Source organism: Helianthus annuus, chromosome 5 (assembly GCF_002127325.2).
Source record: "Helianthus annuus cultivar XRQ/B chromosome 5, HanXRQr2.0-SUNRISE, whole genome shotgun sequence".
NCBI lineage: Eukaryota > Viridiplantae > Streptophyta > Magnoliopsida > Asterales > Asteraceae > Helianthus > Helianthus annuus.
The window spans coordinates 14,512,813-14,535,841 of NC_035437.2; the positions used below are offsets into that span (position 1 = coordinate 14,512,813).

A 23,029-nucleotide genomic window follows, 5' to 3' on the forward strand; every position below is an offset into this window, starting at 1 on the left:
AGTTTGCTTCGAAACCAAACTCGGGAATGATTCCTTGACCGACCATGATCGAAGGAAGAAAAGTGTCGAAACTCAGAAAAAGAAGATGAAAGTGGTTGTAGAAAAACCGGTGGGCGCCAATGAAGAAACACGGAACTAATTATGAGGCTAATCAGTTGGGTTTATGTTTCTACCATGATGGTTAATCTTCTAATGATTTATCTGAGCTTCGTCTTGAACGTCTAATCCTGCAAAACAGAACACCGTTATTCGTTAAGAGGGGAATATGGGGGTTTCCCTCTTAACCGGGCTCCGGCGTGAGAATAAGCGACTGCTTTTGGAAGGATAATTAAGTATTAGGGGTGAGAGTAGAGGGAATGGAATGTTTAACCTGTGGAGTGAGGACTCTATTTATAGCCGGAGAGGTGTAAGAGGATGTGGGCTGATGGGCCTTGGGCCGGAAGGCGACAACATAGCGGATATGCTCCTTGTCTCACTGGTGTCGACCGTTAGTGGCTTCTAGAAGTTCTCCGGCGTTGGCGCGCCTTGATTGGGACCACGTGTCACTGTTGTCGGCCTTGTTGCCCTTCTGCCATCAGCGGACAAGTGGGGATCGTGGGATATATGTCTCTGTCCTCTGATTGGTGCCACGTGGGCGTCCTTATGTACTTTTCGTCTTCTGTACGTCAGACGGTCGTGGCGCACGATTGAACAGAGCCTGCAGAATGTTCATTGGCTCATTTTTCCTGCCAATTGTACCTTTTGTACATTCCTACTCTGGACTTGCGCTGCAACCTTTCTGTGGGTTGCGCGGGCTTACAGGTAGTAAAGACTCTTATCAGATTCCTAAGTGTCGGAATTGCAGTTCTCTTCTGACTGGACCTCGCGCCTCTTCATGAGGTGTGGTGGCACTCGCGCGAGGTTGTCGAGTAAGAAAATTGTTGAATAAGAAGTATGGCCCTTCGCGCAGCCTTGATGAAGGATTGCGCGACTTTTTTGGAGCCATACCCCTTCATGGCTCTTAATAGTTCAAACCTATTATTGATTTAGCACTTAACTATTCAGAAGTTACCACACCCCTTATACATGTTCTAGTTTGAAATGCCATGTCTTAATGTATCCAAGATTGATATATTTATAACCTGGAGTTATCGAAAGGGCGTTTTCGACATTTCATTTTCAAGAGGTCGTCGTCCCCTCCATTCGTGGCCACAAATGCTCCAATTCGTGTTATTCACACAACTTCATTTCCACACCACACCCACACGCTATTACTACCGTCGGAAAAAAATATCTCGTCGGAAGCTGGTTAGTTAGTTAGTTAGTTCCGATTGATTAATGGCCGCTGGCAACGTCCCCTGCCCTAACGTTATCGGCTCCACCTCCAGAAGCAGCCGCACATTGGCTCCGTCGCCTTTGGTTCGTATTTCTTGTAAGAACAGCACCAACGACGGACTCTCCATTCGAACCGATAAAGGTCGTCGTCAACCTTCATCTCAACTCTTGGTTGAGGAGGGCCCTTCTTGCTTATTCATCGGTCCCATCGAAAACGCTAGCCAGGAAACCCTAGAAGCCCTCTATCGACAAGTAAGTAGGTCTACTCTCTCCTTTTACATCAATTTATTCTTTTCTTACTTTGTTGTTAGATGCTGCTGTTACTTAATTTCTTAAATAAACAGTTTTTGGTTATGAACTCGAGGATTGTTTGTGGACTTATTTGGATTGCCTGCATTTTTTGTAAATTTGTCATTTGTCAGTAGCGAATAGCGGCCAATAGCGACAAGCTATCTATATGCCACGTAGCAACAGTGGCGAAATAGCGCCCGCCATTTCATCATGTTTAGGATAAAGTAGAGAAACGGAAAAAATCCATGTTAGCGAGAAGTGGAGATGAGGAAAACACAGAAAAATACATGTTATACCAAGTTTCAGACGGTGTTCTTTCTCTTTAAAATTGACGAGTTTTGTACTTTTGTTTCAAAATGTCCTTTGGCCCTAACCCAGTTAATTTTTTCTGTTAAATCAAGTCATGTGACATGAGGACATAATTGTCAATTAATTATGTCTTCATGTGCAAGTCACATGACTTGATTTAACAGAAAAAATTAATTGGGTTAGGGCCAAAGGACATACCGTGCAAGATTTTAAAATAAAAAGTACAAAACTCGTCAATTTTAAAGACAAAGGACATCGCCTGAAACTTGGTATCTACATAAAGGACAAAATTTGCAATTCACTCTTTAAAAAAAACCTAAAATCCGCTAAACAGTCGCTAGCCATCAAATAGCGACATGATGTCGCACCACTACAATGCGCACTATAGCGGTCGCTATGACCGCTATTGACAACAGTGGTTGTTACCTTTATACAGCCAACTCTTGCACTAAATGCTACCAAGTTTAATTCTTTATTTGTTTTACTGCAATCCAATTTTACATTCCTTTGACCTTTTCAACTTGTTCAGGCACGCGATGCGTACTACAGTGGGAAACCTTTGATAGTTGATGATATGTTCGATCGAGTAGAGGTAAACCTCATTTTTCAAACCCTCTTCCGAACATGGTTTTAAAAAACGCTTGAGGCGTGCCTCAGGGGGTTTCTATTGTACATGCTCCTCAAAGAGGCTGAGGCACTAAAAAAGCTGCGCCTCATGGGTTTTTGATATTTGTTTTTGATGTTTTTGACTTTTTGTGTCAATTTCAAGCAATTATGTCTTTTTATGTGTGTTTTTGATGATTTTGATGAATTTAGTTAATATTATTATTTTTCTAAGATATATAATTTTTATATTTATTTTTTAATTCCGCCTCGAAACTCGTTTCGGTTTTTTAAACCTTGCTTCCAAACTGCAACTGTTATTATAAATCTTTATCTGGTTTATTTATTTCAAAAACTCAACTGAAACAGTTAAAGCTACGGTGGTACGGATCAAAATACGTTGTCAAGTATCCACGTTGTAGTTTACGACAACAATCAACTTACGCTGATGCTGAGGTAATTTTGGTTTCCACTTTTTAATCTATTTTTTTTTTAATATATTGTTATTAGATATTCGTCCACTAACACTTTATATGACATGGATGTAGGGCAGGAAGACCCTGCTCAGGTTTTTGCATTAGCAAGTGTATGGTTATTGTTTCTCGGAATCGGAAGTTCAGCGTGCCTTGTGCCTGTCGTTTACACTGTTGGCCAAGCATTTAAAGAGGCGTTAGATTCTGGCTTTTCCACCACTAGTAGTCAAGCTCCTATACTTGAGTTCATTGCCATAATGAACGGCATGCTCGTAATGATGCTGGGGTCCATGATTGGTTATCCGGTTGCCTCCGCTTCGGGTAATAAGTTAATCTACTTGTTTTATGTTTATTATCCCATCGTTATTTAAGTGTAAACTTTACATCTTGACTGTGGCACCAGCATCGCGTAAGCTCGTTTTTTATTTTCCTAACTTTAAAATATCGTTTATTCTTTATCCTCGACAGTTGGAGCACTTCAAGGCCTATGGAAAAGTGATTTGGTGGCATTAAAAGGGGTGTGCCCGAATTGTGGGGAGGAGGTTAGTTTTAACTTAAATTTTAATCTATCTTAGCTAAGCAGTTAATGCGGTAAAAATTGGGATATCGGTTATCGCGGTGGGATGTCGCCATAGCGGTAATTTTAATATCATGCCGAATTTATATACATAGCAATTTAACACTAATAGTTCAGTATACTCTCCTACCATTAACAAATTAACCTTTTGCAACTTGCAAAACACTAACAATTGTAGCAAGTAGGAAATGATTAAAGACTTAAAACACTTACATCGAACACTTAACAATTAAGACTTAAAACACTAATAGCAGCAATAAGAAGAAAGACAAACGGTAGAACTAAAAGAAAGGTACTAATATCGGGAAAATCGGCCCAATATCGATATTCAGATCGATATTTTGCACCGATATCTCACCAGGGGACTGATAACCGATATATATAGCGATATTAACTGCATAGTATCTTAGGGAGGCGCTTGACCCTTTGCTTGTTTTGATATACCAGCCTCCTAAATTCCTAAATTTTGCATCATCCCTTTGCCTTTTCTTGAGTGTTTTAGTTCAGTTTTGTTTTAGCGGCTTGTGATGCATTAATTTACAACTTAAAGTGTTTTTATTTTACGTTCAGGTATTTGCGTTTGTGAAGTCGAATCAGTTTAATTACTCCCCACATAAAGCTGAATGTCATGTATGTGAATGCTTATTAGAATTCCGCACCAAAGTCGAGGTAAGCTGGAAAACATCTGCTCTCATTCTTTTCATATACGTTCTTGGTAATAATTGTTTTTTTTTTTTCACTTTATATAAGTGTATGTGGTTCATTATTTTCTTGTATTTTGCATATTTATGGTGCAGAGATCGATTGCGAGGCCCGGAAAGAGATGGGTTTATGGTCGGATATATTTGATCCGGAGAAGACGAATGAACCGAGGGGAAAGATGGACTTGAGATGAGTTATTTTTGCATAGTATGATTCTTTGGTTCACTCTCTTAGAAAAAAAAGTTGTGGATTTGAAGCAAGTAATTATACAACTAGCTACAGATTTGTAAAATATGCATTAAAGCCAAAATTTATATAAAAATTTGGTATGATTAAAAGTGGATTACCTATATATTAGATGACTTATTTTATTTTGATTAGTTAGGTTTTTGATTTGACGTGAGTTTAGTGTAACCTAACATCTTGTTAGGTATAACCAAAAATTTACAAGCACATATTAAGATTCTTTGGATGAAAACAAACTAAAAAGTTAAATCAAACCAGACCCATGTTAAATTTTACCTGCGTGTAAAATATGTATGTGTTAGCTTGCCATATTAACCTTCTTAAAAATGTAATAAACATGTGTTTTGACAAACATTGTGACATGTTTAATTCGTTTAATTAAGCCATGTCTGTTTTGGTTGACTTGTTTGACACTTTTAGCCAATTCATTTACGACCCGCTTAGCTCATTTATTACAACTCGTCAATCCATTTAGCATGGTTACAATTGATTGCATCCATTTACAATTTGTCATCTGTTCAAGTGAATGGATTAAAGGAGCCGTATTGTATCTCGGTTATACGATTTCAAGTTTGCGAGTTACATTGATGTTTTTATACGAATAAATACATGGGTCGTCAACCTAATCTACACCCCAATTTAGGTGCTGTTTGTTTTTGCAGAATAAACTGTCTGCAAGCTGATTTCATCTGTTTTCATGTCTGCCGCTGAAGATGTGGTCTGAAGCTTTACAAGCTGAAAATATAAGACTGTTTGTTTTTTATACTGTCTGCAAGGAGAAGAGGGAAGTCGGAGGAGAAGAGGGAGGTCCTTGGACGGCGACGAGAAGAGGGAGGTCGCCGGAAAACTGGTCGGAGGGAGGTCGTCGGATGGCGAGGAGAAGAGGGAGGTCGCCGGAAAACTGGTCGGAGGAGGAGGAGGAGCGGCGGCGGCATCTGGGAGGGGCAATGTGGGAGGGGATGATGTTTTAAGCGTATATGAGGGAGGAGTATATTAGGGTTTTTGTGAAGATGTTTTAAGAAGGAGGTCCATAACTTATTTTTTAAGATGAAAAAAGCTGAGTTCAGATCTGTTTAAAAAAAACAGTCTTCAAGGGTAACGTCTGCGCGCATGCAGACATCAGCTCCCTTAAAGATGTTTCCCTTAAAGATGTTTGAAGAAAAAACAAACACCTCGTTAGTATTGTTTCACCATGTGGAAAAATATTCTCATTTAACGACAAATGACAGATTTTTTCAGTTTCTATGTAATAGATGTGGTGATATGATTATACATACTTTTAATAAATCAAGTTAAAGGCATGTCTAACAACTTAATGATTATTACTGTTATTCTTTTCTCACCCTTAACAATAATTTCTAGATTTATTAGGATAAATACACAACAACCTTCATCCTGTAAACGTTGAGCTTAACCATTTATCACACTACTTAGGTCACACGTAGTGGACATCCTACGTGGATCAGGAAGCTTGGCAAGTCCTTGGGTTGGAGGAAAACACGACTATGGGTATGGAGGGCATTGGGTTGGGGGCATTGCTCGATACATGGTGAGAGTGTGATTCACAAGGCAATACTCAAAAACTCGGGGTGGGGGCATTGCTCGACACGTGGTGAGGGTGTGATTTCACAAGGCAACCACAAGGTCGTCTGCTGCGAAGTTAGTTCCGTTATCGGTGATGATTCTGAGAGGTAGACCAAAGCGACATATGATTTGCTCCCATATGAATCGCTTGACGACTGCTGATGTGGTTGATGCGAGCGCCTTCGCCTCTACCCATTTGGTGAAGTAGTCGACCGCGACTATTATGAACTTGACCGCCCCTGGTGCTTCCGGGAAAGGACCTACCATGTCTATGCCCCATTGTTGAAAAGGCCATGCGGTTGTGACTGGTACTAGTTCATTTTTGGGGCGCATGGTCTTGGGCGCATGTCTCTGACAGCCACTGCACTTTCTCAACTCTTTCACGGCATCCAGATGCATCCCGGGCCAGTAGTATCCGGCATTCATCACTTTTGCCACCACCATTCGAGGCCCAGCATGAATACCACAAATTCCTTCATGCACTTCCCGGATTAGGTAATTTGCGTCGTCGGCGTCAACGCATCTCAGCAGCGGGTCGAGATACGACTTTCGGTATAGTATCCCATCTGCCATCTGATAGTGTTCTGATTTGTATTGGATCTTTCGCGCCTCGGCTTTGTTTTCGTGAAGTATCCCTGACTGCAAGTACATGATTATCGGTGTCATCCAGGACGTTGTTCCCGTCTGGATGACACTTACTTCCCTTAGTGGAACGGATGGGTTGCTCAAAACCTCTATGCGCACATCCTTTGCTAGGTGCTGGAAGCTTGTTGATGCGAGCTTACTCAATGCGTCTGCCGGCTTGTTCTCGCTTCTGTTTATGTGGTGCACTTTGTAAGAGTAGAAGGTTTGTAGCAAGGTTTTTGCTTGGCTGAGGTAGAGTGCCATGACATCCCCTTTGGCTTCGTATTGGCCGTTTATTTGCCCTGCTACCAGCATGGAGTCCACATGCGCTTCGATGTGTCGGACCCCCATTTTGATCGCCAATCGTAGGCCAGCCAGGAAAGCTTCATACTCTGCTTCGTTGTTTGTGCTCTTAAAATCCAGGCGTATTGCGTATGTGAATTCATGTTTATCGGGGCTTACCAGCCTAAGCCCTGCGCCTGCGCCGTCTTCGTTAGACGCTCCATCGGTGTATAACAACCATGGCTCTTCTGTTTGCTTTTTCTCAGCTTTTTCCATGGCTTTGCACTCTCTTTCCTTGTCGTCTGGAACTTCTGTCATAAAATCTGCCAAGACTTGGCCTTTGATTGATGGTCGTGGTCTGAAAACCACATTGTGACCTCCCAGTTCTATTGCCCATTTGGCTAGCCTTCCTGATACTTCTGGTCTTGCAAGGATGTTGCCGATGTTGTAGTTTGTTAGCACGTGGATGACGTGATTGGCAAAGTATCTGCGCAGCCGCCTTGAAGCATGAATTAGTGCAAGGACTAACTTTTCCATGATTGCATATCGGGTTTCTGGATCGGTCAAGGTTCGTGACACGTAGTAAACTGGTGTCTGGACACCTTGACGATCGACAAGCAGCACAGCTCCGACTGCCTTGTCGGAAGCTGAAAGGTAAAGTACCAAAGGTTCTCCTTTGTTTGGTGCGGTTAGGGTTGGCAGTTTGATGAGGCAATCTTTCATCTCGCAGAACGCATTCTCTACTTCCGGAGTCCACTGGAACTGGCTTTTCTTCATACAGTTGCGCAAGGTTTTGATGAACGGAAAAGATTTTGCGGCATGATTACCTAGGAAACGATTGAGCGCAGCTAGTCGTCCTGCTAACTTTTGCATGTCTTTGATGTTTGATGGTGAGGGCATCCTTTCTATAGCTTGGACTTTTTCCGGATTCACCTTAAAGCCATCTTTTGTGACGATGAAGCCTAAAAACTTTCCTTCCTGCATACCGAATGAGCATTTCGCTGGGTTTAGCTTGATACTCACGCTGCGCAGCGTGTTGAAAGTTTTCTGGATGTTTGCCAGCATCATGCTCTCTTCCTTGCTCATAATCACCAGATCATCCATGTATACTTCTATGTACTTGCCGATAGCATCACTGAACGTTTCATTCATCAATCTTTGGTACGTCGCACCTGCATTCTTTAGGCCAAAGGGCATCTTGGTATAACAGTACAAACCCGTTGGCGTGCGGAAAGCGGTTTTATCCTCATCTTGAACAGCCATTTGAACCTGGTGATACCCCTTGTAACAATCAAGAAAGCATTACCACCTGAAGGTTGCCAGAGAATCGATTTTTTCGTCTATGTCTGGTAGGGCGTAGCAGTCCCGTAGGCATGCCTTGTTTAAGTCTTTGTAGTCGACGCACATTCTCCAGCTTCCGTTTGGTTTCTTCACCATCATTGGGCTTGCTACCCAAGTTTGGTATCTGACTTCTCTGATGATGCCTGCGTTTAGTAGTTCTAGTACTTGCTCTTTCATGGCGTCATGCTTTATATCGCCCAGGTGGCGTTTGGCGTGCACCACTGGTTTTGCATCTTCTGAGACGTCCAGACGGTGCTCTGCAATGTGCCGTGGAACACCAACCATGTCAGCTGGTGTCCAGGCGAACACGTCCATATTCTCATGTAACAACTTCTTGAGCGCTGCGCGTGTTAGATCGGACATCGCTGGTCCCAGGGTAACTGTTTGTTTTGGGTGAGCGCTGTTCAACACCCATTTTTCTGCCTCTGCGCGTGGCGCTGGTTTACTTACTTTTGTAGGCCTTATTTCATCTGTTGCTAAGACTTCTTTGCTTGCGTATATCAGTGCGATGCCTGTTTCCGTTGGGAATCCGATGGCCGAATGTGGTGCAGAGCAAATCATGCTGAAGTCTCCCTATGATTCTCTTCCTAGGAGGATGTCGTGTCTTGAGTGTGCAGGCAGCACCATGAAAGTGACTTCTTCTGTTCTTGAATTTCGTCCGTCCGAGAGTAACACCGGGAATGATATCTGTCCCAGGGGAAAGACGGCCTCGTTGCAGAAACCAGTTAGTGGGTAGTCTACTGGCTCCACGCGCACCTTGTCCTCCTGGTCAAATTGATTGAAGCATTGTTCGTATATGATGTCCGCGGTGCTCCCCGGATCGATGAAGATGTAGTCTGTCTGGTAATGACCAATCACTCCTGGGATGACTATTGGTCGTTTTTCCCTTGGGCCTCCTCTAACAACTGGGAAAATGACTTGCTTCTCGCGCCACGAATCGTCTTGTGTGCGCTTGTTGTAATTTTTCTTTGGTCTTCGTGGACCTCCCTGCACCATGTGGGTCTCCAACTTCCTGAGTTTTTTTGTTATCTGGCCCTTCGTCTCTTCTTTGGATTTGGCGGTAGTCGCGCTTTCCGCCTTTGACCAGGTGAGTGAGCTTTCCATCCCTTAGGTCTCTTTCAATTTCTTGCTTCAGGCTAAAACAGTCGTCGGTGAGGTGGCCCGTATCCTTATGGAATTCACAGTAAAGATTGGGATCTTGGCCCCTTTTGTTGCGCATCTGTAGGGGTGGTTTAAATTGGTGATTTTCAGTGGCCAAGACCTCCGAAGGGGTCTTGGTTAGTGGCGTCCACTGTTTCTCTCTGTTTTCTTTCTTTACGTCTTTTCTGTGTGCTATCTGATTGATTGTGTGTCGCGCGTCTTCTCTCGGTGGGCTTCTTTCTCTATGACTGGGAGACCTCCATGACTGGCCTCTGCTTTTTCTGCCATGTCGGTCATTAGAGTTATGTGCGCGTTGACGGTGGTCATCACCGGTCAACTGTTTGTCTGTCTGTGTTATTGTCTTGGCGGCCTCAATGAAAGTTTCCCAATCTTTGGGTCCTCCGTCTCTACCTTTCACGCGCTTGATCAGATCGTCACACTTGACTTCCCTCATGAAGTGTGCGCGCATCATTTTTTCTCCTACATCTCCAATCTCCAAACATTCTTTGTTATATCTTGTGATAAATTCTTCCACGCTTTCGTGGTCTCGACGCCATATGTTTAGACAATCTGCTGGGTCTCTGGCATGCCTCCGCTGTTGAGAGAAGTGTGCCAGGAACTTCTCTCTGAAGTCAACCCATGATTTAATCTTTCCTGCTGGTAAGCTGTCGAACCAGACGCGCGCTGCGCCCACGAACGTTTGTGCGAACAGGTGGCACCAAGTTGGTAGGTTCCACCCACCTGTTGCTCCTGCGCCTTTGAAGGCCTGGAGATGATCGTCTGGATCTGTCAGACCATTGTATTTGCCAACGTTGTGCGGCAGCTTGGTTTTGTCTATGGCAGCTGTGGCAATCTCCCTGATGAATTTCGAATCTTCAGCCATGTCGTCTGGACGATAGCTTAAGGTATAGTCATGCTCTGCCTTTGGGTTGTACCCTTCGCGCTTTGCGGGCTTGTATGCTTCATGCTCTAGATGAAGTCTGCTAAACACTGTGGTTTCCCCTTTGTATGTTGGGTCGTCTTCTTCTTCATCCCATTCTGTGTTCATATTGCGCGCGCCTAAACGAGCCTGGATCGGTTTTCTTTGCACGTTGGGATTTTGCACAAAGTTGCTTTCTGTTTCGCCATAGGTATCGCGCGTGTCGTGCGCGCTTGGTCTTCTCACATTTTGAACTGGTCCTCTCTCCGGTCGTAGGTTCCATGTGTTAGTCTGCTGAGTTGTATGTGTACTCAGAGACCTTGGTTGTGGAGTTACAAATGCTGACTGGTTAGCTTGTGCCTGGAGTAGAGCTTGCTGTGCGCTGAGTTGCGTATAAACGAGGTTTATGGACGCCATATATTCGGCATACCAGGAAGCGAGAGTTTTTCCTTCGGGTAGCCCTAAAAGTGCGGAGTAATTGAGTTGTGCTTGTTCCGATGGAGCTGAGGGGCCAGTTCCATGGCTTGGTGTCAGCATTGATGGTGGTGTCTGTTGCAACACCCCGGTCGGAGTTTGGAATGCGGCTCCGTTTGTGGTTTGAGTGATGATCCTTGCTGGTGGAGTTTGGAAAGTGGGTCCAGTTGTGGTTTGGCTAACAACCCTGGATACACTCCCAAAGATAGGAGGAAAATCGTTGTTCAGTTGTCCCTCTTGGATGGTTTCGTTCCTTTGACCCCTTTGGACGTGTGCTGTGTCCGAAACGAGTTCGAAGGAAGAAACTTCTCCGTCGACTGGGTGTGAGGGATTTTGTTCGGCCATTTTGACGAGTGTTTTTCAATAGAGAAAAGAGATGAGATTGGTTTTGCAAAAAGCGGATGGCGCCAATGATGAAACACCGATTAACACAAGGTTTATCGATGGGGTTATTTCGTTTATGGGGTTCAACCTCTTTTCTTGCTCGTATCAATGGCTTGAGATCTGCAAAACAGTAAACACCGTTAGTCTCGTTAAGAGGGGGAGAAAGGGGATTTCCCACTTAACCAGGCTCCGGCGTGAGAATAAGTACTGCTCTGAGAGAAATAAACAGTGTGTGTATAGAGTGAATATGGAGAGTAAAAGATCCTGAACCTGAATGATGAAGGATCCTATTTATAGTCGGAGGGTAAAGGAGGGAGGAGCAGCTGTGCCAGCTGTGGGTGCGCGCCAGCTGTCCGAACAGGAGGAATATCCTCTTGGTCTGCTCTGTTGTGGCAGGGGTAGTGGTACACGTGGCGCGCTTGTATTTGCACATGTTGGAAACCTTGTACTGACGACGTCAGTTCCGCTCCCTAATTTGCTGCAGGCCTACGTGGCGTCCTGTGGTTGGTGACACGTTTTGTCCTTTTTGTCTGGTAGAGCATCTTTGGTGCCATCTGCAAATCTTCCAGAAGTTTCTAGAAGCTTCTGGATTGCTTTGCTGACGTGGCTGCCAAGTGTGCTTAGAAAGTGGTGAGGTCCCTGCCATGTAGGCAGGGAATTGGGACCATACCTCTTCAACTATTTAAAATTTCATCCAGCCAACCAAAGCCAGCCATGTCACCCAGCCCACCGCCCCACGCCAGGCTCAATACCTACGCCAAAGGGGCAATGCTATGCTAAACGCCAACCCAGGGTGAACCAGCTGGCGTTAAGGAGCCAAAACGCCCCCAAACCAACACCCACACCCACTAATCTAACCTCCAGAACACCGATTGAGGACTATTCTTCTCTTGCCTTATTTTCTTTGATTTTATCAAGTGTCTTGATATTCTTCTGATACTGATTTTAGGTTGATTTGTTGAAGATATAAATGTATTTCATATGTAACGTGAACATTACAACAAGAAGCAAATGTTACTTTTACGTCAAGCAACTGAGATCTGAACATCTTATAAAGATGCCATTTTGCAACATTGAAGTCAAATTACAAACTGGTGACTGGTCGGCCTATTTTTTTTAAAGTTGTAGTTGGTGTTTCTGACTTAATATATATCAAATTTAAAATCTATTTTTTAAAATGAAATAATATCTGACTTAGACCAGGGGTGTGGCTTAACGCCACCTCGCCACCATAGCGCCCTGGGGCGCCATCGACCACACCGCCGTGAGCCCGTGAGTAAAGGGGGGCGCCATTGTCCTTCCGCCAGCACGTTAACAAGTAAATTTGGCATTTTCGAAGTTGATGGTCTTTAAAGGGAAGCGCTATAGTGTAAAGGGGGGCTTTAAAAAGGGTAATTTTGCATAATATTAAGACTTTAAGTAATATAGTTTTAAAAACATATGGTGTAATATCTAAAAACATATTTTTAGACTTTTAAACCAATTATCAAGATTTTTAAAGATTTTAAACGATCATAACTTTTTCATACGTTAATATTAAAAAAATACATTATAAATCAAGCATTTAATTTTCTTTAATTTGAGTATGATATTCACATAATTATTTTTATTTTTAAAAAATAAGATGCTACGTAATTACCCGTGGCTATATTCTCCGTCACATCATATAAATACTTCTATAGTTTCAGTTGATAATTATTTTGTTTTATACATATAATAAATTTCCACCGCATCGCAAGAGGAATTCCACTAGTTTCTATATTCTTAAAAATACTTTTTAAGGGCTAAAATCATACCAAATCCGCTTATAACGAGGCTCAAACCCTTGACCTCAAAGAGAGCAACATCTTAACTCTAATGGTTTTGTCAATTGGACCCAATCCCACTCCCTCTTAAAAATAGTTACTTAGAGGGGAAGGGCATCCAAGGGTACTGCCATAGCCATGTCCAATCTCGCGCTGCCATGTTAATTTATACATCAAAGTACCCTAGAACCATAAAACACTGGCGCTGCCTACCCACAAGTACCATAGAACCATAGACTCCGCACTTTTAGTACACCCACCAATCACACACACCTTAAACACCACAACCCTCAAACCTTTACACTTTCTCGCGTGACAAGTTAACCCGTGGACGAAACCCGCATGACCTACCTGTGGGGGTGACGACGGTGTTACCACATGGATACCTCACCCGCATCCTCGTATTCGTGAGGTGCTCCGGCTTAGGGATGGCAAAAAAGCCCGAGCCCGACGGGTATACCCAAAACCCGACGTATACGGGCCGGGTATTCCCGAAGCCCCGACGGGTATGAGATTAAAAAATATATAAAAATTTGGGTACAACATTTATTGATTCCCACCCGATACCCGACCCGTTTGCCTGAATAATACCCGAAAAGTATATTATTTTAAATTTAATTTTCAATTTATATAAACTTTAGTCCGAATAATATTTGAAAAGTATATTATTTTAAATTTAATTTTCCATTTAGTACATATACTTATTTATTATTCATAGATTTTGCTCTGTCGTTTGTCTTCAAGACTTTAACATACACATACAAGATTTTATGTTTAGTTATGTTGTTTCTACAAAGATTAAAAATGTGTGTTAGTTTTAGGATTTCCTAAATACATTTCAAGTTGTTAGGGAGATTAATTAGGTCCTGATTAATGCTACTAATGTCTGGTGTTCAATTAAATGCAAAATAGATAAACTCACATTTTGTGTTCCAAAGTAGAGAGTGATTCTATTTTCACACCTCTAAATCTTATTTTCACACTATCTCTCTATATATATCTATATATATATATATAGAGAGAGAGAGAAATAGAGGGGAGAGGTGTGCGAATATTAACACTCATGTTTTAAATATGCATTTAAGTATGATATATATGTAACTATGTAAGTTATAGGTCATGTGTTCCTTTGTTGTAGTAATTAAAACAGTAAATTATATAAACATTAGCGTAAAACATGCACATGAGAGCGTCAATGTTATTTTTAACAAATTAACGGGTATACCCGATACCCTCAGGCATACCTGATATCCGATGGATAATTATCCGACAAACACTCGACGGGTAACGGGCTAGGTACAGGACAAAGAATTACAACCGGGTATAGGTTCAGGATTATTAATACCTGACCCAAACCCGACCTATTATCATTCCTACTCCGGCTGCTCTTATAATTTTCTATTCTACGTGTCTTCTTCTAGTGTCTACACTCTTAACGCCGTTAAGATTGTGTATAGGTGTATCCTATGGACACGCGTAACTATTTCTCCTCCGTTAAACACTTATCGCCTGTCCTATTCAATCCGTTGTATGAAAAAGGGATAATACTCAAGCATAAAGCATCCAATCGTGCCTCGTTTCCATACCACGTAGGATTTATTCTACACTTTTCTTTTTCTTTATCATACATGGCATTCCGCCAATTTCATCTCTTATTATTAATTGAAATTGATAATCTTTGTTACACCTTGTATAATACAAAACTATTTAAGTTCTATATATAATCCTTGAGCTATAATTCAAAATTAATGACACAAACTATATATAATCCTTAAGCTATAATTCAAAACTAATGACATATATGCAATTATATTTTAGTCATAACCGCTTTAATGTGATTAATGGGAAATATTTTTTTTGTGCTCGAGTAATAATTATGTATATTTTTCTACCTATGTATATTTACTATGTTGTAACGCTATAATTTTTTATGTGGTGTTCAAAAACACATAAATACATACTAAAGCGGATTAAAAAAGTTCATGCATTCAAACGAATCATTGATTTGTTGGCATTAGATGTAATTGAAGTTTAAGGGTTTACATCGTTATTCGTTACACGTCTAATTGGAGATTAGGTGACACTGAAAATAGGGGTGAGCAAATTAACCGCCATAACCGATAACCGAACCATAACCGACTTAATTAAACCGATTTTAACAGATAACCAACATAACCAATGGTTACGGTTATGTAACTTTGGTTAACCGACCAGTCGGTTATGGTTATGGTTATGAAGCTTTGGTTAACCGACATAACCAAAATCGAACCGAACTTGTAATGTTAAGTCTGTAATTCTATATAATGGATTTATGTTTTACAATAACCATGTAGAGGTTTTTTTTTTTAATATTCTATAACTAAATGATATTGATGTAGAAGTCTTTTATTTTGATGAAGAACTGAGGTGTTATATGATCGTATGAATCTTCTGTATAACACTGACTACATAATTACTTTATTAAAATGGATCCCACATCGGTAGTTTAACCAAAAAGTATAGTTTTGGTTGTCTTATAAAAAATGCCCAAACTAAGTCCAACATAGTGGGTTTCATTCTTATTTTGCAGGACCATTGTCATATAATTTTTAACTTTAGCCGAAAAGTTAGTTTTAGTTAAAGTTTATTGTTAATAACCGAAGTTAACCAAAACCGAACCATAACCGACTTAATAACCGATTAACCATAACCGAAGTTTGGTTATGGTTATGGTTAAGAAAATCCATAACCGAAGTTAGCGGTTATGGTTATGATTAATGGTAAAAACCGAACCAAACCGACCCATACACACCACTAACTGAAAATGTAATGAATTCTCACAACTTTCTTCACATAACAAAATTCAAGAGTCCTTGCAAACAAACAAGGAATCCCACCAAAGAAACTAAGATGTTTTACCATCGTCATCCCACTATCGTTGTCACCACCGCATACCGCATCCTTGGCTGTCGCCAAACCGCATTCATCATCGCCACAATAGATATATGAATAGTATGGAGATCATTTAACTTTGAAAAAAATAGGAACAAATGATTATGGTGTTGTTAAGGACTTAAGGCTACAACCTTTATTAATAAAGGAAAGGTGCATTAGTTGTTTGTAGATAGTTTATGATTTCCATTCTTAAGTTTACAAACCATCATTTTATATTTCCTTGAGGAAGCATGCGATTATAAAATTCTAATATATGAAACACGTGATTACTAATTAAGGAATTAAATTTATTAATTCTACTTATTAAAGTAAAATTGGAACCTCTCTATACAACCTATTAGGTTATTACTATTTTTTTTTGTATAAATAACTCTTTTAGCAAGAACGATAAATTAGTATTTGATAATTCTACTTTTAAATGACAAGGGGAAGGTTCAAATGAAAACCACTAGTTATTGTGAAAACTCGAAAACTAATTAAAAAAGCCAAAAAAACATACAATTTTTTTTAAAATTTTTTTTGCAAACCAAATTTCGCAGGTTTTTTTATATAAAAAAATTTCAAAAATTTTTTTTTTTTTTGTGTAGTGCACATGTGTAATACTACACATGTGTACTACAATTTTTTTTTTTTTTTGAAAAAAAGTTTTTTTATATATATAAAAACCAGCGATTTTTATAAAAAAAATTGAAAAAAAAATTTGTGTGTTTTTTAGGCTTTTTTTAGTTAGTTTTCGAGTTTTCACAATAAAATTTGTTTTCATTTGAACCATCCCCAGAATGACAATACCACTTTTATAAATCAAATATCAAACATGAATAAACTCAAGTACAAAACATGTTTATCACATGAAGGTACAAACCAAATTTAAAATTAAATATTATCACTCGATATTGACAAGATGTCACGTATTTTTTACAAGATCATTTATGACATATCATATCATATGACTATAATCCTATATGAGTTCAAGTATAATATAATAAGATTATGACCACTTCATTATGTAAGTGTTTTAGGGTGTAAGAGGTGATTAAACACTTGAGAGTGGCAAACTAAAAAATCAACTAATGAGAGTGTGCTATGTCAAAGTGGTAAAGTATGCTCAAAAGTGTTGGTAATGATTAGACACTTGGTGAAGTGGTAAACTATTTTTTTTAAAAAGAAAAAAGATGTGATTGATTGAGATTGAAATGGACCACACCCCACACTACCCTCTCTCTCATACCTCCCTTCACCACTTCGGCAAGCCTACACCGAGCATCAATGAAACCGCGCGGCAAAGGGTGTCGGCGGCGGTGTTGTCACGCGGCAAAACCCTTTGCCACACCCCTTTGCCGCACCACACTGGACACCCTTATACTTATCGGGGCAACCTTAGAAACGGTTCAACTACTTGTACAGGACAGTTCTACCGGGTGACTAGTCAACTCTATAATTTCATAAAAATACAACTTTAACTCAAAAAAAAAAATAATCCAAAACTACATACTTCCATAATCAAAAACCAATTATCCACACAATTTTTTTTTTAAATAAAAGTATACAATAGGTTTATTGTATTAGAGTTTTCAATTATCCAACAATTTTTCTTAAATAAAAGTCTACAATAGCTTTATGGTATTGGTGATGTCTCCGGTAACCGGTTCAACCGGTAATATCTGATGGTTTGAATCGGTTTTCTAAATATTGTGTAAAATAGGTCCTAAAAGGCTTAACCGGTCCGTTTATTTAACCAAACACACACATTAAACAAGTCAACCCGACACCCAAATTTAAAAGGAAACGAGTAAATTGCCAAAATCATTCCTGAGATTCGAGCATATTTGTCATTTTCATCAAAAACAACTTTTTTTGTATCATATAGTCCTTCACTTTTAGGATTTTTTGTCATTTTCATCCAAACGTCTAATTTGCTTTATTTTTTTCTATCAAACACTTGGATGAAAATGACAAAAAATCTCAAATCTTAGGGACGATTTTGGAAAAAAAAAAATCACACGTTTTGATGGAAATGACAAAAAAAAATCTAAAAAATGAATGACTATATAATACAAAAAAAAAATATTTTGCCTGAAAATGACAAACATTTTCAAACCTCTAAGACATTTTGGCAATTTACATTTACTCCTTAAGGTAAATGATGAGATAAACAAGAAGAATACAATAGTTACGGAGTTGTCTATTTTTAGAAGAACATGTTCAAATCAATGTCCAAATTCACCAAAAAAAAAAGTAAAAAAAAAATGAAAAAAGAAAGAAAAGTAATACGAAATTACAAAAACACCCTTGCTCTCTTGGTGACCCAACGTTTTTCTCGATCTGGCTAATGCTGCAACGACCACTGGATTCCATAACCCTTTCCACGTGGCAGCATCTGAAAGCATGCTGAGGGAGTGTGTGGGTCAGCTTGTTGCGTAGAACCGGTCTTATAGGGTGCCGATGTGTGTGTAACAAAACAACCTGCTGTAACCGGTAATACTCGAGTCTCATACCGATACATCCGGTAACAAGGGTCAATGAGTATAAAAAACAGTTGGGGGTTTAAGGCCAATTGTTGGGTGGTTTTCACAGGGTTTTTGTCTTTCATCCTCATCTCTCAACTCTCATTCTTCATCTTTTCAAATATTTCTAGACAGAGAAACAAACAAATTATTTCTAGAGAGAGAAAATCAACAAACGCTTGCGTCTCAAACACAAGTTCCTGATCAAAATTCATCAATCAAACTCATGGGTTTTGCTTGTTACCCAATCTTGTGAATTGGGTTTGTGGGTTTTCGATTATCCATTCGTACATTTTGTAGAATTGATGGAATAAATTCGATCAAGAAACAGAATCTTGAAGAAATTGTGTTGGTGAATTCTTGAACAAATCGCGGGTTTATCACAGGTGAGACAAGATTTTTTTTTTAAACAAAATTGAATTAATTCGCTTGCTTTTGTGTAAAGTTTCGATTTTTTTTTCTTCAATTTTCGTTACTAAATTACAGTTTTTTTTTTGTTGTGAATTTGTTCAATTTTCATCTGAATTTATTACAACCAAACAAGCATTATCGTAAATTTTTATAATTTTGATCTAAATAATTTTAGTTTTCATGGTTCGATCTGATCTTTTTGATGTTTAAATTATGTTGGTTTCTTGTAAAATTGTTTAAAATTTGTATTTTGTTTGTGTATTTATACTTTTTCAGGGTTTTATTTGGGGGAAAAGGGTTTGAATTATTCACCCCTTTTCATTTTTGTCAACCTATATCTTCAAAATTCAAATCTTTTTCAATTTTTCACTTTAAATTCTTTTTTTTTTTTTTGATGGGTTATAAAGTTTTGTCAAATCTTGTAAGTGTGCTTACCTTTTAAGAATCATGTGTGTCAGATTCATACTTTTATTTTTAATTAATTTACTGTTTATAATTGTTATTCATATAGGTTCTATTGATGGATCTGAATTTGAATGATTAAATCTACTTCTTTTAGAAAATTATGTTGTTTTTAGCAAATCTTGAATCTTTTGTGGGTTTATGTTAGGTTGCCCAATTATGGTAACAATTATGTTAAAAGTTGATACTTGATTTCAGTGCATTCCATGTGTTTGATCTAATGCTTCTGAGAGAATTTTTAAGCTTATTACATGAAATCTATGGATACAGATCGACCGAAGATGGCGTGAATTGTTTGTTAAGATCGTTGATAACCGAGATATGGTGTTGCAAAAGCGGTTAGAATATGGTTTTAACGGTTATCAGGTCCCCCCGACTCCTCGGGCTCCCAGATCAGCCAGGGTAAATAAACATCATACATCTCTAATGAATCGTTAATAGTTAATCCGGAATTTTTTTATGTACGTTTTTTATGTGAATTGTTTCAGAAGAGGGTTTCGTCGTGGAAGAAAAACGAGGATCATAATCGAATGTGCGCGTTCGACTTACTAGCCACTGTCGCTGGCAAGTTATTGTTGGAGGTTGATGAATCGGTTGATAAGAAAAACCATGAGGAAGTTAAAACTGTTAACAAGTGTCACGAGTCTACAATCAAGACTGAAAACGGCTCTTCGAAACCAAACGTTTGTGATCAAGGAAGCTGCAATAAGAGCTTTTTCGTGTCGGAGATTATAAAATCTCCTGTAACCGACACTTGTTCCGGGCCTGCTTCCGGCATTACAATTTCCGATTGTAAAATAGAGGATATAAACCATAAACAAATGAACATCGACCCGCCTGTTGTTAATAATGTAGATTGTAATTTGAATTTAGTTATTAGAGACGATGATGAAAAATCTTACGGGCCCACTCAGCCCGATACCCTAAACAACAAAGCGTTTAGGGCCCGACCCCGTATTGGTGACCGAAGAATTAGGAGGTTATCTGCATCCAAACAGTGTGGTGAGCTTTTACGATTAAAGTTCTATGTAATTATGTGCATCTTTATAGCTTCTTGAATTAAAGTGTTTTAATGTCTTTTCAGATGTGTACCGTAACAAGAAAAACGGTTATAAGTATCAAAGACCGTTAAGGGATTATCCGTTCAAGAAACGAAGACTTTATCAGTTGGATAATCCTTCCAATTCGGATAACAAATCTGGATTTATCGAAGACGGTTCTAGTTTGGATGCAACTTCTCAAGATTCACATGGTATTCATTAAAGTTTCGATAAACATTTGTATCCACTCTGTTAATCGTATTAATCTAAATTAAAAGTTGATTTTGTGTTTAAATTTTAATCAGTGAAGCTGAAGATCAAGTCTTTCAGAGTACCTGAGTTTTTCATTGAAATACCAGAAACCGCAACCATTAGTTCTCTAAAGGTATATATACGTTTTGGTCAAACCGAATGTTTATACGATTATACGTATAATTTATAATCCGTAGTTGACTTATATTGACTTTTTGGTCAAACCGAATGTTTATACAATTATACGTATAATTTATAATCCGTAGTTGACTTATATTGACTTTTTGGTCAAACCGAATGTTTATACAATTATACGTATAATTTATAATCGGTAGTTGACTTATGTTGACTTTTTTTTTTGTTATAGAGGACTGTTATGGAGGCTGTGACGGCTATATTTAGCGGTGAGTTACATGTCGGTGTGATGCTTCAGGGGAAACGAATTAGAGATGACGATAAAACTTTGTCGCAAACCGGTATTTGCCATGATAATAAGCTCGACGCGCTTGGTTTCACCTTGGAGCCTAACGAATTACAAGTTTCGCCGTTTTTATGCCCTGAGAATCAGTCATTAACTAGGTAAACCGTCGTAAATAAATGGATCCTTAAATGGTAAACCGTCGTAAATAAATGGATCCTTAAATGATAAACCGTCGTAAATAAATGGATCCTTAGATGGTAAACCGTCGTAAATAAATGGATCCTTAAATGATAAACCGTCATAAATAAATGGATCCTTAAATGATAAACCGTCGTAAATAATTGTTCCCGACTTTAACGAAATGATGATCTTGTATCAGGTATTCGCCACCTCAGACGGTAGCTAACGAAGTAGCATTCCAGCAGCAGGCGGAATCGCCAATGACGATTTCTAGGAACATAACTGAAAGTGATCATGAGATGTCAGTGGATGATAGAAGTGGTTTGGATTCAAGGGCGTTAGTGACGGTTCCGGATAGTAACGCGGGTGAGCTGGCGGTGGTCCCCGTGAGGAAGCCAAAGGGAGCTGAGGTGGCACAACGCAGGATTCGGCGTCCGTTTTCTGTTTCCGAAGTGGAAGCTTTAGTCGAAGCTGTTGAGAAGCTTGGAACAGGAAGGTATAATATTATCTCGTTAAAAAAAACGAAACCTTATTTGGATGTTAAATTTGAAGTGTTGTCGCGTTGAACATTCCAGATGGCGTGACGTTAAGTTACGCGCTTTTGATGACGCAAAGCACCGGACTTATGTGGACTTGAAGGTACGTATGATTCAGTTCAAACACGGCAAACGTTGTTAGCGTACATAAAATCAATCTTGCTGACGTGGACGGTGGTATAACGTAGGACAAGTGGAAAACACTGGTGCACACGGCTAGAATATCACCGCAGCAAAGGAGAGGTGAGCCGGTGCCTCAAGAACTGTTAGACCGGGTGTTAATCGCGCATGGGTACTGGTCCCATCAACAAGCCAAAAACCAGTTAAAGTTGAACCATCATCAGCTGGATTCAACGCCAACTTGCCGACTTCTCTAAAAGGAATATCGTAACATGTACAGTAAGATTCTTTCCTTTTACAGTTCGCGTTTAAGCGAGCCATCCGTCGCTAACAACTTTAGCTTGGCATGTGTAGCAGTAGCCGCACGACCAGATGGACATGGGTTTGAGCCGTGGTGCACCGGGGTCGAACCCTTATCTTGATTTGGTAGCTGTGTTCTTTCTAATTCAGTTTTTTTTTTTTTTTTTTTTTTTTTTTTTTTTTTTTTTTTGGGATGTAAAAAATTGACAAAAGGGTGGACAGACAACAAAGAGGTTGTGTAGTTTTGTTATTATGGTAGAGATGGAATAAAGATGTTGATTTAAGATAAGACATCATATTCATATTCTTTATCAAAGTGTCAATTATTGTATTGACAATTTATAGTTAATTAATACTACTAAACTGCCCAACTGTGAACTGTGTCTTTTAAATAATCTTCCACATTATTTATCTAAATCTAAATCTATGGGTCAAGTTATTCTACAAAGGCTTCTAATTGTAAGAAGTGTAAGAAGGATTTATAGAGTGACAAGTGTCCAATAACCTAAAACTAAACCCACTACATCACCACCAAAAACCTAAACACCCACCCCCACCCCACCCCACCACCACCCAAAAACCTAACCCCCCCACCCAAAAACCTAAACCCCCCCACCCCCCGGCAAAAAAAAAAAAAAAAAACTATACCTCACCAAAAAACCCCCAAAAACCTAACACCCCCCCCCCCACCCCCCAAAAACCTAAAAAAAAAACTAAACACCCACCCCCACCCAAAAACCTAAACCCCCACCCCCTTGGCAAAAAAAAAAAAAAAGAAAAAAAAATTAGGGTGGGTGATAT

The 23,029-nt window shown here is 39.5% G+C and overlaps 3 protein-coding genes across 8 annotated transcripts; 2 read left to right on the forward strand and 1 right to left on the reverse strand.

Moving 5' to 3' along the window:
- The first annotated feature begins 1,092 nt into the window (after positions 1 to 1,092).
- On the forward strand, positions 1,093 to 4,649 carry LOC110940051. The gene is made up of 7 exons (XM_022181612.2): positions 1,093 to 1,566; positions 2,444 to 2,506; positions 2,887 to 2,973; positions 3,071 to 3,311; positions 3,459 to 3,532; positions 4,138 to 4,236; positions 4,365 to 4,649. The coding sequence occupies exons 1-7, from the start codon at positions 1,318 to 1,320 to the stop codon at positions 4,455 to 4,457; spliced, it is 906 nt and encodes a 301-aa protein (XP_022037304.1). The 5' UTR covers positions 1,093 to 1,317; the 3' UTR covers positions 4,458 to 4,649.
- Positions 4,650 to 6,141: 1,492 nt separating this feature from the next.
- LOC110942728 lies at positions 6,142 to 8,268 on the reverse strand. The gene has a single exon (XM_022184494.1). It carries the CDS (start codon positions 8,266 to 8,268, stop codon positions 6,142 to 6,144), a length of 2,127 nt encoding a protein of 708 aa, XP_022040186.1.
- Positions 8,269 to 18,550: 10,282 nt separating this feature from the next.
- Positions 18,551 to 22,554, forward strand: LOC110940050 (telomere repeat-binding protein 5). 6 transcript variants are annotated; one of them, XM_022181607.2, is made up of 10 exons: positions 18,552 to 18,892; positions 19,650 to 19,781; positions 19,868 to 20,381; positions 20,464 to 20,631; positions 20,725 to 20,804; positions 21,039 to 21,250; positions 21,472 to 21,768; positions 21,848 to 21,911; positions 21,997 to 22,207; positions 22,283 to 22,554. In XM_022181607.2, exons 2-9 carry the CDS (start codon positions 19,701 to 19,703, stop codon positions 22,183 to 22,185), a joined length of 1,605 nt encoding a protein of 534 aa, XP_022037299.1. In that variant the 5' UTR covers positions 18,552 to 18,892; positions 19,650 to 19,700; the 3' UTR covers positions 22,186 to 22,207; positions 22,283 to 22,554. The 6 variants fall into 6 exon arrangements, with proteins under 6 accessions (XP_022037303.1, XP_022037299.1, XP_022037300.1 ...); XM_022181608.2 differs by having other exon boundaries at positions 22,286 to 22,554; XM_022181610.2 differs by having other exon boundaries at positions 21,997 to 22,202.
- Positions 22,555 to 23,029: the final 475 nt, after the last annotated feature.

Excerpts from the sequence above, each read along its gene's own strand:
- LOC110940051 (XM_022181612.2), top strand. The coding sequence starts at position 1,318 with ATGGCCGCTGGCAACGTCCCCTGCCCTAACGTTATCGGCTCCACCTCC. Across the intron at positions 1,567-2,443 it reads TAGAAGCCCTCTATCGACAA|GCACGCGATGCGTACTACAG; the intron begins GTAAGTAGGTCT and ends CAACTTGTTCAG. Across the intron at positions 3,312-3,458 it reads TCCGGTTGCCTCCGCTTCGG|TTGGAGCACTTCAAGGCCTA; the intron begins GTAATAAGTTAA and ends TATCCTCGACAG.
- LOC110942728 (XM_022184494.1), bottom strand. The coding sequence starts at position 8,268 with ATGGCTGTTCAAGATGAGGATAAAACCGCTTTCCGCACGCCAACGGGT.
- LOC110940050 (XM_022181606.2), top strand. The coding sequence starts at position 19,701 with ATGGTGTTGCAAAAGCGGTTAGAATATGGTTTTAACGGTTATCAGGTC. Across the intron at positions 20,632-20,724 it reads AACTTCTCAAGATTCACATG|TGAAGCTGAAGATCAAGTCT; the intron begins GTATTCATTAAA and ends AATTTTAATCAG. Across the intron at positions 21,251-21,471 it reads GAGAATCAGTCATTAACTAG|GTATTCGCCACCTCAGACGG; the intron begins GTAAACCGTCGT and ends ATCTTGTATCAG.